The 15061-nt window shown below is 37.0% G+C and overlaps 1 protein-coding gene across 1 annotated transcript in view; it reads left to right on the forward strand.

The window, feature by feature from the left end:
• The window catches only part of ube2e3 (ubiquitin-conjugating enzyme E2E 3 (UBC4/5 homolog, yeast)), a 91366-nt gene extending 78469 nt beyond the window's left edge, over window positions 1-12897 (forward strand). Inside the window, exons 5-6 of the mRNA XM_056465836.1 lie at window positions 5216-5363; window positions 12086-12897. Coding sequence (XP_056321811.1) covers window positions 5216-5363; window positions 12086-12183 — 246 coding nt within the window. The 3' untranslated portion in view covers window positions 12184-12897. The remainder of the gene's footprint in view (window positions 1-5215; window positions 5364-12085) is intronic.
• The last annotated feature ends 2164 nt before the right edge of the window (window positions 12898-15061 follow it).

The raw sequence follows: 15061 nt of genomic DNA on the forward strand, positions 1-15061 counted from the left end.
TGATTTATAGATAAGTAGTAATACTTTAAAATCTATTCTGAATGTAACTGGGAGCCAGTGTAAAGACCTGTTTGACCTGTGTAAAGAGGTGTGGTGTGCTTTAATTTTCTGGTTCTGGTCAGAATCCTGACAGCAGCGCTCTGGATGAGCTGCAACTGTCTGACTGTCTTTTTTGAGGAGTACATTACAGTAATCCACCCTGCTGGTGATAAAAGCATGAACAAGTTTCTCTGAGTCCTCACTGGTAACAAAGCATCTAATTCTTGTACTGTTTTTGAGATGATAGTATGATGATTTACTTTCTGCTTTCACATGACTACTGAAACTTGCTGAATCGGTGCTAATTATTTGTAGCCAGACGCTGTCAAAGTGCAAAGTTAGTGTTGATGGGGTTAGGGCTATCTTGGTGAGGTAACCCTTGATGTTTTCTGATTTACATTTAATGATGTTTGAAATTTCCTCAAGCAAGAATGACCTTGTCTGCAAATTTGTTGTACACCACACCCACCAAATAGGGTACTATTGGTATCATTTGCTAGTGGAGACACAAGCCTACTAAAGGTGACCCGAACTGAACTGTACCAATCAGTGGAAACGAGACTTTTCACTTTCTCGTAGTGCTGATTATGCCGTTTTAAAAGACATATTAAATGCATGCTGCCATTTTGACAACTCTGGTAAATAAAGCTTGAAATACTATTACACTGTAAAAAATGCTGGGTTCCACACAATTCCTTCATGTTGTCCCAACACAAATTGATTAAGTTAACTTTAAAATTTTTTGCGAGTTTAAGTAAGTTGAGCATAAAACTATTAAATTGTCCCACAAAAAACCTTAAGACCTTACAGATAATTTTAACTAGATAACTAGTTTAAACATGCAGCAAAAGACATTTTGGGAGAATACTATTACTAATACTATTATTCTACTAAATGTTGTTAAATTTTGATAACTGTAGTTGCCACAATGGGCTATATGCACACAGACTTTTAATTTCAGTCAGCCAGTCCCAGGGCTTTCGGTTAATTGTCATCCCATACAAAATCGCCATGTTTAAGATCCGATTTCTTCAAAAACCAGCAATTGTCACTGCCTGGCTGAGATACAATATAAAGTGGGTATCAGACCAAACAAGTAGCACTGCATTAATTGATATTTTTCCACGCCATGTCTTTAAAATAAGGAAATTAATTTTATCCCAGTATTTTCAATTGAATTTCTGCGATAGCCTGCCGCTAATGCCGCCGCCTGCATTTAAACTGTCTTTCGTCTTCTTAAATGCTTAAGTCTATTTAACTGATTATATTTGAATTACATTACAACATTGATGCTGTAAAAGGAACTGTATGAAATTGAAAATAGTCACATAAAGCTCTTCCTGGAAGTCTATTATTGGCTGAAAAACACTAGCTGTGTATATACCCTATTGCTGCAGTTAATAATATGCTACATATTTTTTTCCCATTAAAGCACTTATATTTGGATAGCTAGCAAGTTTAAAAGTGATATTCAACTTGTGTACTATCATAGTAAAGGAAGTTAATTCACTAAATGCAACTTATGGCGGCACATTGGCTCACTGGTTAGCACTGTCACCCGGTGTTAGCGTGGGTTTCCTCCGGGTGTTCTGGTTCCCCCCCAATCCAAAGACATGCAGTATATGTGAATTGAGAACTAAATTGGCCATAGTGTATGAGTGCATGTGTGAATGCGTGTGTGTTTTCTCAAGTGTGTATGTTTCCCAGTACTGGGTTGTGGCTGAAAGGGCTTATATGCATAAAACATATGCCGGAATAACTGGCGGTTTGTTCCGCTGTGGTGACTTATGATAAATCAGAGGCTAAGCTGAAGAAAAATGAATGAAGAAATGAATGAATGCAACTTTGCCCCACTTTTATTCTCTGCTGTCTATTCCACACTATTATATGAGATATTATACTATTATATATTTTCAGCTAAATGTTTTTATCTGGTAAAGAAATTGTATTAATAAAGATGTTTTGAAATATTATATTGGGTAAGCTAAAGTTGTCCGAGTGTGAATGAGTGGCGATGGATGTTTCCCAGCGATGGGTTGCAGCTGGAAGGGCATCCGCTGCGCAAAACATATTCTGGATAAGTTGGCGGTTCATTCCGCTGTGGCGACCCCAAATTAATAAAGGGACTAAGCCAAAAAGAAAATAAATGAATGATAATCGAGTGAAATATTATATTTCTAACTCTCTCTCTCTCTCTCTCTCTTGCATGTGTTGGCATGTGGTTTACAGGGAATTTCCCTACATGTAATGATTTTTCTATTGTGCAAAATGTAGGCTATCCAAATTCTATCTGAAAATCGAAGCCGATCAAGTTCCTCAACAAGATTCAATCTAAGATTCTCTGAGGGTGAAAATCTGTTGTAAATTGTGCTAAAACTCCTGTAGCCAAAACTCTATAATCTGTGCTTTTGTGAATGAGTCTGTGATTAAAAGCAGGGTGGAAAAGAGACTGCATTTCATCCTAAAAGACTATCTAGTAATAAGAGAATCGATTAAACCAGGCTGTAAAAAGCTCTAATGCATTGGCTTATTTACAGAGCAATTTGGTTGGGTCATTATGTGCCTTTAAAAAGAGCTATTCCTCTTTTATTTTGTGTCTCGTCTCGTTCTGTCTGTCAGTTCAAACATCCTACCTGGCTGTTTACAGAGAAAGCTGTTTATGTTGTTAGGCTAATAAGGTCTTTCCCTAATGAGCATAAAAGGGTGATGATTCAGTAAAGATCTGATCAAATGAATTCAACCTTCAACAAGTTTGTTAGAAGTCATTCGTCTTTGAACTTTGTTTTCTTAATCTCGCATTGGCAGACTATCAGACTGATGGTGAAAGGACTGGACTACTTTGCAGCGTTCATTGTGTGAAGTCTGCACAGTGTATCGTTTCAGCATCAATATTGCAAAGTGTGCATCTCTAATAGTCACTGTGCAGGGTGTGCAATGTTTGTATGTTTGGATTAGAGTTGAGCAAGAGCCACAGTTCCAAAACACTTGAGATTTGTGTAGTTACTGCAGTGTTTAACCATAATAGGGTTAAATAATGTGTTTTTAAGGCATGTGACTGTGTGAGCATTATAAGAGAATTAAATTATGTAGGCACAAGAAACTTTAATAAAGATGTCTTTTTTATGCAATGAAGACTGTATGGTGTTATTTTTCATTTTATTGTGTATTTTATGTACTTCAATACTTTTAGACTCCCCCAGAAAACCACAAAGTACTGTTTATTGCACAGATTATTGCACAGATACTTTGTGGATTGGAAAGATTCAAATGATTTTAAAGGGTCTTCATTGAAGCTTTATTTTTAAGAGTACACTGTGCACTCAAAAATGACGTGTGTTGTTCAAACTGCTTGTTTAAAATGAGCGGAAACAAAACAATTCTTGATGTTTTTTGGGACAACCTAATTGTGTTATGTTTAATCCACTTAAATGTGTAAAAAGTTATTTTAATTCCTCCATGTTGTCCCAACACAAATCAATTGTGTGGAACCCAGCATTGTTTTACAGTAAAAAATTGCTGCTCCTTTAAATTTAGAAGTATTTTTACATGTTATTTCAACATGCATCAATTAAACCGACTTTGGGCCCTATCATACACTCAGTGCAATAAGATGCAAGAGGTGTTTGGTGCGATTTGTTGCTATTTTCAGACCAGCGCAATCCTAATCTTCATGTTTTGTACCACGTTGTTTAAATAGAAAATCCATTTGCGCCACTTAGTGGACTCATGGACATGCTGGTCTAAAATAGAGATGTGTTAAGGTGCATTGTTTGTGTGTTGCTATTTTGAGGAATTGAAATAGACCTGCTGAAAGCCTGTCATGTTTTTGAGATGTATGCATCACTATATGGGGCATAAGAATAGGACGTGTGTTTGGATATAACTCAGTTTTTTGACTACACTTTATTATTAGTGTTCATTTATTCATTTGCTGGAAATTAGAACTGAATTTATAAATAGTTTTGAAACAAATCTTTGCTCTTAACAAACGAAATTAAATATGTAGGCCAAAGGATGTCTTCAGTGGAGTGCGTACAACACTGTTTTCTTATCTACCAAAGTAAAGGAGTAAAGAGTAAAAGTAAAGAGAAAGAGAAAGTAAAGAGGCCGAATGGAGGAGGCTCATTCTTGATCCTCACACTGCAGATGGTTTGTTTAAAGGTGCAGTAGGTGATCTGCCACAATGCTAGCCTGTTAGCATAAATCTCTGAAACCCCGTCCCTCCCCTGCCAGACAGTTTGAGCAACGTATCAGAATTATGGGAGATGTCGGCCAGACACACACGTCCTTAAAATAGCAAAAATGGATTCAGACATGCTTTTGCGCCATGAGATTTAGACTTTGCATCTTAAAATGTCAAGTTCAATTTTGCATTACTGAAAGTAAATTCATTCATTTATTAATTTTCCTTTGGCTTAGTCCCTTTTAAATTAGTAAATGAACTAATTAAAATAAAAAACATTAAAGCATTTGTTGTCATTACTTTTTGATCATATTTTTACATTGCAGTGTGATGCTTTACAATGCCTTGTAGGCCACTCACTAGCTTTTATCTCCCCAAAGAGTCATGAACTCTGTCTTGTTTTTATTCCCAGTGTTGGCCGCAAGGCCTCACACACGCTGCCCGTGTCATGCTGGCTGTGTTTTCACTCTGAGACCACCATGTTCATACAATACCCACATTGTGCCAGGCAGGCAGGGTTATTTTGGTCTCTCGGTTTATGCTGCATCATGTGACAGACGTCTTAGTAGCTGCTGCAGGGGGCAGAGCAATATGCAGTCAACAAACAAGAAGCACTCTTTATGTGCTAAAGGAGCAGACTAATGCATGACCCAGACTAACCCTTGACCCTTATCCTGCAGACTCGGCCCTCCCACAACACTGCCAGTCCTGTAAGCCGAGGCCAGAAGTCCTCAATACTCTAGATAAGGACACAATTGGGAAGCTGGGTCAGGTTAAGCTTGCTTGGCTCTATCGTCTCATCAAATCGATATCTTTCAGGACTCAGCCGTGGTTTCTGAGAGAGCTGTTAATGAGAGAGTCCAGCTCTCAAAAGCCCCCTCTGTTAAAACACATCCAGAGCATTAAAGCCTGCTTCTGGACTGGCGAGCTAACATCATCCCTCTTTAGATGGACTTGTTTGGTGATCATTTGGGTTATTCTGCTTCTGTGCAGGTCACGTTTCGTACGAGGATCTATCACTGCAACATCAACAGTCAGGGTGTGATCTGCCTGGACATCCTGAAGGATAACTGGAGCCCGGCTCTGACCATCTCCAAGGTCCTGCTTTCCATCTGTTCTCTGCTGACAGACTGCAATCCAGGTGAGTAAAGCGAGTCAATGCTGGTTAGAATGACGTCCTACCACTGACATCAAAGAACAGCTTCTTGAATGCATATACTTTTTAAAGGGGTAGTTGATCCAAAAATGAACATTCATGTTGTTTAATGACTGGCCATTCTGTGCTGAATTGTTAAGTTTGCGCTCTTTGTTACAGCCAGTTTCTAGTGCCAAAGCAAATTGCTTTCTGAAAAATGACTGAATCAGTATTTGAATATTTGCTGTTAATCTGCAAATACTCAATTCTGGGATCTTGCAGAATAACTCTAGAAATGTTCAGTCAAATGTGTGCATGACTTAATGCATGATTGACAATGACAGGTCAAGGATTTTAAAGAAATAGTCTATTAATGAAAATGATCATTTATTGGGCCTCTTGTCATTCCAAAACCTGTATGACTGACTGACTTCTGTGGAAGAATGTTTCAGCGAATAAAATTAATTAGGAAATATATATTTTTTTCCCAATTGACTTTCAAAACATCATATCTTGTCCTCCAGGACAGAAAGAAACGGGTTGATGTCACATGAGAGTGAGGAGATGAAGACAAAATTGTAATTTTAGAGTGAACCATCACTGTACATTTACACTGTACTGAAACAAAACAAACAAAAAAAAATGCCTTGCCTGTTTTAAAAAGTCTGCATATAGTTAACCATGTAGATACCAAACAATGGGGTAAAATCAGTATTCTTAAAAAAATGTCAAATAAAAAAATATTATTTTGTTATAAATAAAATAGATTTAATTGAGCCCCATATAAATCAAGGACAAAATGTCAAGCTATTATTTGTTATCTGAAACAATGTTTCTCAACCATGTTCCTGGATGTTTCCATCACTGTGTCTGAAATCGCATACTTCCATACTATATAGTACGCTAAAAACAGGACGCAAGCCGAGTAGTATGTCCGAATTTGCCAAATTCGAAAAACAAAATGTGAGAAGCACCCAGATGACCTACTATTTCTGACAAGATTCTGAACTGCGCATCCGATGCATGCTACACTATCCCATGATGAACCGCTAGAGAATTCATGAATGGCAGTGAAGCGATGCAACTGACGTGTGTAGGTCACGTGATCATGGCGAAATGGAGGATGTAGTACATCAGAGTTCCATTCATACGGCTCACATTCATACTGTATAGAACGTGCTTTTCTAATGGTCGAGTAGTAAATTTAAATTCAGATGCAGTACCTACTGAGTAGTAGGTGATTTCGGACGCAGCTCATGTCTCCTTAACTGAACACATCTAATTCAGATCATCGGAGACTGAGAGACCTGTAATGAGTGTGACAGGCAAAGGAGACATTAAAAACATGTCGTTTTAATGGTCCATTACGAAAGTGGTTGAGAAACACTGATCCAAAATGATTAAAATAGTTTTAATGTACAGAAATAGTTAGGAAATAAAATATCAATTTGAAATGAAATGTTTAAACTCAATAAGACTTGGCAACTAACTAAAATCTCACCCTCAAACTGTACAAAGACGATATTCTGGCTTATTTGGTAACCAAACAGTTGGCAGAACCCATTGATTTCCAATATATTTTTGGTAAACTGTCAGGTTACCAGCATTCTTCAAAATATTTTCTTTTCGTTCGTGTTCAACAGAATTAAAAAAAAACCTGATTGATGTGAAACAAGCGGAGGGTGGGTAAATAATGAGAGAATTTTTAAGTAAAGTTGAGCTTTTTTTTCATTCCACTATATAGGGTTGAATGAAATGTCGTGTTTCACAGGACCATGGTGCTACATAAAGAAATATAACCACAACACTGGACATAAGAGCTATTTTAAACTTATGCATAACTAATATATTGGAGCAGTAATCTAATTATGCACATTGACCTTATTCTGAAATGCGGAAGTCTGCTCGATTGTTCCAGAACGTCTGATTCAGTTGCCTATGGGAGAAATGGCTAGGAATAATAAATGGCAGAAAACGGTCAAACTACTTGCTCTACAAACAAGCGTGTTCAAGACTATACATAAAAAACAAAGGATAGAAAATATTAGTTTACAACATCAACCAGCAAAACAAGCTGTTTTTAACATCAAAAAAATCAATGGAAGTGAATGAGAATGAAAGTCCTAAGCCAAAAAGTTACCAATGTCTGCAGCCGCTCATACGTAAAAGAACAAGGTCAATACTATAAATGGCTAACTATTATAGGTGGGCATAGATACTTTTTTAAATCTAGAATAATCTCACTGTAAACTTGGAATTAATCTACATTAATCTGGATTAAATGGCTCATTTGAATTCTCCCGAGGGCATTCAGAATATGTGTGCCAAATAATGACTAAATACAAATCTTTGAGAACGGCTCACCGGTCAGGTCCACGCTAAAATATCAAGGTGAAAGTCATCTTAGCTTGCGTAGAATAGACCCAGCTCCCAATCCAACTTTGAGAATAGATTAATGGCGAAATTTATTTTATTGTGCGATAAGAGTCTCACATAAACGTAGCACGTGAATGCCGATAACGGCCCACCACTACAAACTATACACACAACCTAAAAGAGACTATACAAGTAGTTTACGTAAAACAGAAACAATAGTGAGTATTATTTTGTGCAAAAGAGGTATTTGAGGTCAAAAAGTAAGTAGAGCAACATGATTTTTGGTACATTTAGAAAAGCAAACATCGTTTACCTCATTGAGTCCTTGTAAGAAGTAATTAAAGAAAAGTGTCCGGTGCATATAGAGAGAGGAGTGTTTCTACAGGTGGTTTGTCAAGTCCACTCACCTGTGTGAGGCACACTCAGAAGTGCACGTTTTTCTACAGCAGAGATGGCCAAAGTTGGCCCAGAGTAACCTTTGTTTTGGCCCGCTATCCCATCTGAGAATGGTTTAGAGATTGTAATTTTAAATTTAATTTAATCTTTTATTTGTTTATTTTATTGTTAAGCTACTAAAAAGCGAAGTATTTCAATTTAAATGGTGTAAATTAATCCGATTTTGTTTAAAATGTACATACGACAGATAGAGGATAATACAGAGACGTTGGGGAGTGAATCAAGGTAAAGGCAGATTCTGCTTAACTAGTGTATTCAGCATTGAACTCCACTGTGTTATAAATGTCATTTGGTTTTGTAGTTTAGTTTGGTATGTGTATCTTCACCCCCGGCTCTCAATGATATTTGGTTTTTGGCCCTTCATACGAAATAGTTTGGGCACCCCTGTTCTAAAGATACGTAAAGATCACTTAAATTGAATTGCTTAAATCTAAAACCGATTAAATGTTCAAACAGATCACATTTACGAATGTATGAAACTGATGACAACTTTTGGTTTCATGTTGATGTGTGGCTTGAAGTGAAGCTTTTTTTATGAGTAAGAGAAAATAGCCCTACAGTTTCAAATCCTCTGTAAAGCCATCACCATGTTTGTCTGGAAAGCATCTCTGACATTGTTGTGTCAGCTGAGTCAGCACATGACAGATGTGTCTGCTCAATCCCACACAGCTCTTTCATTTACTGCTGAAGACGGCTTGCTTCTCACTGCTCTGCACAGCGCCAGTCTGTGTCTTTCAGAATAATGTTTTCGCCAGGGATCGCTGATATTGTTTGCTTTATGCAAGTAAAAAGTCTCCCCACAATAAGAATTAGTCTTTCTCCTATAATAGCTTTAAAACCACAATCTGAAATCTGCAATCTAGCACTGGTTTGTTCAAGGGTGAGGCATGAAAAATGCTTTGCGCAATGAATAAATGTAGTACAGTAGCTCATGTGTCAAACAAGGAGATTTACTAACACACTGTTGCTCCAATTTCATTCATAACATCAGTCAAGTGGTTTCACGTCAAAGAATAAAAGCTGTTTCCTATGCCAAATGATGTTTTGCTTGAATTATGGTAGAAACTGTCATTAACCTGTAAACAGTCAGTGAAGTGTTTTATAAAATAGTGTGGAATTATTCTCCTCACAGGTCACAAATATTATAACAAATATTAAAAGAAAACTTGCTAGAATTAACAAATTACTTCCAGGAGACCAAAACCCCAGAAACTCTAATGCTGCATTCACACCAGACTCGGATAAAGTGTCAAGCGCGAGTGATTTACATGTTAAGTCAATAAAGATGTCTTTCTTTAGCAATATCATGGACATATAATAATATTAAATATGACATTAATGCTGGGTTCACACCGAATGCTATTTTGTGTTTAGATGTGTAATAGACATCTAAACAGACATCTTGGCTAAAACGGCAGTCAATGAAAATCAAACAGACATCTAATGGTGTGTTCACACCAGACACGGATGAAGCGTCAAGCACGAGTGATTTACATGTTAAGTCCATGCAAAGACGCGAATAGGCATCCTGCAGCGTGATTCGTGCGAATGATGCGATTCTTGCAAATGAAGCTGAGCGTTTTGTGCATTTGACCATTTAGCAACGAAGCTAAAGTCACTGGGCAAACAGAAGCCCCGCCCCTGACGTGAATCCGCATCTATTGTGAAGCGAATTTGACGCGCAAAGGAAGCGAATTTGACACGCGAATGAAGCAGGTAAACTCAATGTTCATGCACCTCTTTATGCGTGAATAGCACAATTTATTCGTGCGTGTTATATCTGGTGTGAACATAGCACAAAAATGTCTTTCCTTAGCAATGTTATGGACATAATATGGACAAAATAATATGAAATTAATGCTGGGTTCACACCAAATGCTATTTTGTGTTTAGACGTGTAATTGACATCTAAACATAGACGTCTTGGCTAAAACGGAAATGAAATGAAAATCAAATAGACATCTAACAGTGCATTCACACCAGACGCGGATGAAGTGTCAAGCACAAGTGATTTACATGTTAAGTCAATGCAAAGATGCGGATAGACATTCTGTGGCGCAATTCATGCGAATGACTCGATTCTCGCGAATTATGCGATTCTCGCGAATGAAGTGGCGCGAGTTGAGCATTTGTGCGTTTGACATTTGACTATTTAGCAATGAAGCTAGAGTCACCGGGTGGACAGAAGCCCTGCCCATGATGCAGTCAATGATAATCAAACAGGCATCTAATGATGTGTTCACACCAGAAGGGGATGAAGCATCAAGCACGAGTGATTTACATGTTAAGTCAATGCAAAGACGTGAATAGACATTCTGTGGCACGATTCGTGCAAATAACACGATTCTTGCAAATGGCCCGGTTCTCGAGAATGAAGGGGCGCAAGTTGAGATTTTTGTGCGTTTGATATTTGACCATTTAGCAATGAAGCTAGAGTCACCGGACAGACAGAAGCCCTGTCCATGACGTGAATCCACATCTATTGTGAAGTGAATTTCAGGCACGAATGAAGTGAGTAAACTCAAAATGTTTACACGTCTAGTTACGTGCGAATAGCACGATTTATTTGCATGTACCACGTCTGGTGTGAATACAGCATAAGAAAGAATATCCCAAAAGTAGGCTATTTCTCAAATACAGATTAGACAGACTTGATATGTGTAGTCATTCATTCTTGTGTACTTGACTAGTCTAGTTTTAGATTTTCAATGACAGTCCAAATTTTGCCTCATTTTAGCTAATACATCTATGTTTAGATGTCTATTAGACGTCTTCTTTTGAACACAAAAAAATGCTTTGCTTCCACCAAGCAATTTTCTGTTTAATAGATGTTTATTAGATGTCTGTTAGACCTCTATAAAAAAGTAAAAATAAGTGAAGTTTATTCATGAACTAATTTCGAGAGGAGCATGTGCTTTTGTTTGAATGTGGCTGGTCCCGCAATCTGATTATTTCTAAATCGCTATAAATAACCAGAGTATCTTACCTTAGCCATCTTCTTCTTGAAGAATCCCTCTTTCCACCCTTACTCCTCTCCTTTCCTTGACAGGGTGGGATGGAGGCCCAGTGGTTAGCACCGTTGCCTCACAACAAAAATGTCACTGGTTCAGGTCTTTACCTGACCAAGTTGACATTTCTGTGGGGAGTTTACATGTTTTCCCCAGGCTCTCTGGTGTCCTCCAACAGGCCAAAACACATGTAACATAAGCAAATTGACAAAACCAAATCAACACCATAGATGAGCAACTAATCAGCAATATTGCTCTCCAGTTATTCATAATTTGCATTCACTATTAACAAGCAGGGGAGTTCTCAGGACCTACCTAAGCTCAAACTCGCCTCCCGCCCTGCAAATGGGAGAGAGCCCCCTGGCTCGAGGATCTCATGAGCTCAGGGCTCTCTCCCAGGACAGCATGCCAAACACGCTTTATAATCAATCGTCAGCTAACTGTGAACTCTTGAAATAAACAAATAAATAAATAAGTTTGCTGGGCTGCACAGTAGACGTGTCTCACATTCCGCATCATTTGTGAGACACTCAAATATATAGTCTCTATTCACATGCTTGCATTGACATTGTATGTCATTTACTCGCGCGAATGCTTCATTACGCATTTGGTGTAAATCCAGCATAAGGAACACAAAGAGGAAATAATATGAAGGAACAAAACCCAGTGAAGTCAAAAGATCTTTGGCCACAGATATGCATGTGACATTGACGTCTTGCTAAAATACCAGGCATAACATTGATTTCATGACAGATAAGCCAAACGTTCCTCTTGCACATAATTATTGCAATAAATACAGGAAACTTGTGGCACATCTTTAGCTCTCCAGGGTATAAGAATGTCTCACTTTTTATTTTGTTTCTCCTTTCTGTTCCTCTCATCTCTCAGCGGATCCTCTGGTGGGAAGCATAGCTACTCAGTACCTGACCAACAGAGCAGAGCATGACAGAATAGCTCGACAGTGGACCAAGAGATATGCCACATAGACGGCAGGTCACCGACACCTCCACCCTCTGGGCTGCCCTTCCTCCTTTTCCCAAATCCCCTTCGTCCATCCCTCGTTCCGCACACTCTTCTCTGCCGCCACCGCCCCCCCTGTTCCCTTCCACCCGCAGGAGTGTAAAGATCCAGGAGAGGCAACTTTACAACGTGCAACAAATCTTTATAGCCTTTACAATACGGACTTCTGTGTATATGTCATACTGATTCTACCCCGTGTTTTTACCCGATAACGGACTGGGAGCGCAGACAGGACCCGCCAAGGTGTAAAGGCTGCCGGAGTAGAATTTTGTAGCTGTAGATTTAGTTCTGTTTAAAAGCCTACTTGCAAGTCTTGCTTCTTTGGGATATAAAAAAAAACAAATGTATTTTGTGATGTAATAAGGAAAATGTTCCTAAAGTCAACCAAATATTATGGTGCATTTTAGCCTAATTCATTATCTGTATGAAGTCAAAGAAAAAACGAAAAAAAAAAAAGATAAAAAAAAGAAAATGGAAAAACAAGCTGTAGATTATTAGAAATGATGTCATTTATATGAGACCCACACTCATTTCCAGTTCTGTGGTACATGCTGTTGTGAATCTGTTATACCTTTGTCAGTTTGTAATGAAGCGATCTCATTGAACGTTTTGTAGCTCAGCTGAGATGAGCAACCACTGTAACATCCCCTCAAACACAATAATAAAAAAATGTCCCCAGAGTGAGGCGTTTGTGTGCTGTTTTTCTCCATTCGTGATATACACTAGTATTACGATACATTTACATGACAATAGCCCTTTTCACATATACAGACTTATCTGGATAAAGAACGAGCCTCCTCCGTTCGGCCTCTTTACTTTCTCTTTACTTTTACTCTTTACTCCTTTACTTTTGTGGATAAGGAAATGTTGTACGCACTCCATTGAAGACAGCCATTAGCCTACATATTTAATTTCGTTTGTTAAGTGCAAAGATTTGTTTCAAAAAGGTTTCTAATTTCAGTTCTAATTTCCTGTAAATTAATAAATAAACAATAATAATGAAGTGTAGTCAAAAAACTGAGTTATATCCAAACACACGTCCTATTCAGTGGTGTAGTCCTAAAAAAATGTGGTGTACTATTACCCATCCAACCCATATTTTACATGTAGTCAAAAAAACGAAAGTCAATGTTTCTTTGATTCAATAGCAATATATATACAGTTGAAGTCAGAATTATTAGCCCCCCTGTTTATTCTCCCCCAATTTCTGATTTTTTCAACACATTTCTAAACATAATAGTTTTAATAACTCATTTCTAATAACTGATTTATTTTCTCTTTGCCATGATGACAGTAAGTAATATTTTACTAGATATTTTTCAAGACACTTCTATACAGCTTAAAGAGACATTTAAAGGCTTAACTAGGTTAATTAGGCAACTAGGTTAACTAGGCAGGTTAGGGTAATTAGGCAAGTTATTGTTATAACTAAAACAAAGGGGTATTGCAATAAATCGTTTTTTTTCTCCTTAACCTCTTACTGTTCCTATTGCCTAAGCATAGAATAACAACAAAAAACTGTCAAGCCATCAGAACTGAACCGAACAGAAAACCGTGTTAAAAAACCGAGGTATGTATTGTACCGTAGGCTAACTATTGTTGCATCCCCAATGTTGTGTATAGGGTGGACAGTATATATACAGTTAAAGTCCGAATTATTAGCCCTCCTGTGAATTTTTTTCTCTTTCAAATATTTCCCAAATTATGTTTAACAGTGCAAGGAATTTTTCACAGTATTTCCTATAATATTTTTTCTTCTGGAGAAAGTCATATTTGTTTTATTACGGCTTGAATTAAAGCAGTTTTTCATTATTTTAAAAATTTTAAGGTCAATATTATTAGCCCCCTTAAACTTTTGTTCTCTCAATTGTCTAAAGAACAAACCATTGTTATACAATGACTTGCCTCCAACTTGCCTAATTAACCTAGTTAATTTTTTAAAATGCACTTTAAGACGAATACTAGTATCTTGAAAAATATCTAGTAAAATATTATTTACTATCATCATCAAAAATAAAAGAAATCAGTTATTGGAAATGAGTTAGTAAAACTATTATGTTTAGAAATGTGTTGGAAAAAAAAATCTTCTTTCTATTTAAAAGGAATTAGGGAAAAATATATAGGGCGGCTAATATTTCAAGATGGCTAATAATTCTGACTTCAACTGTCCATAGTTGTCCTATGTAATGTGTCTTTTTCAAAAAGTCTCCCATAATGATTGAGTCCATTTTGTCTTTTGATGGACCATATCTTTCACACAGTGCACTTTCAGATTTCAAACTTTGCAGGATGTTTTCATTCATTTGGCTGTTTCTCTAATTACTAATTGTAATTTAAAAACATAGAGAGATTAAAATGGAAAAATGTTTAAGTGATTGTGTAATATACACAATGTTAGTGCTTTTTTTTTAATTTCAAACAAATGGTAAGCATAATAAAATGTTCTAAAATATGAAATAATACTGTTGACCATAAACATTTCAATGGAGTGTAAACAGGCCATATTTACCAAAAGAGATTATACCAAAAGTCATTTATCATGTAACGAATGTAAGGAGATTTCTAGAGGGTTTTGTTTTTCATATAAGTTAAATAGAATAGAACAGAACAAAGAACTGGGTATTTTTCATTTTATTCACACTTATGAATAACACTAAATACATTTTTCATTGGTCAGATGTTGCTATATTTACAGGAGTAATTTGATATTTTAAGTTATTTAATAAATTTGGGTCTGAAAATATGCAACCTGACGGGATTATCATGGCACTGGCACCATGTCTACTGTAACAACATGAAATACTTTCAGTTTGTGTGTTGCTTGCAAAACATTTCATCAGAATA

The sequence above is a fragment of the Danio aesculapii genome, chromosome 9 (assembly GCF_903798145.1).
Source record: "Danio aesculapii chromosome 9, fDanAes4.1, whole genome shotgun sequence".
Lineage (NCBI taxonomy): Eukaryota > Metazoa > Chordata > Actinopteri > Cypriniformes > Danionidae > Danio > Danio aesculapii.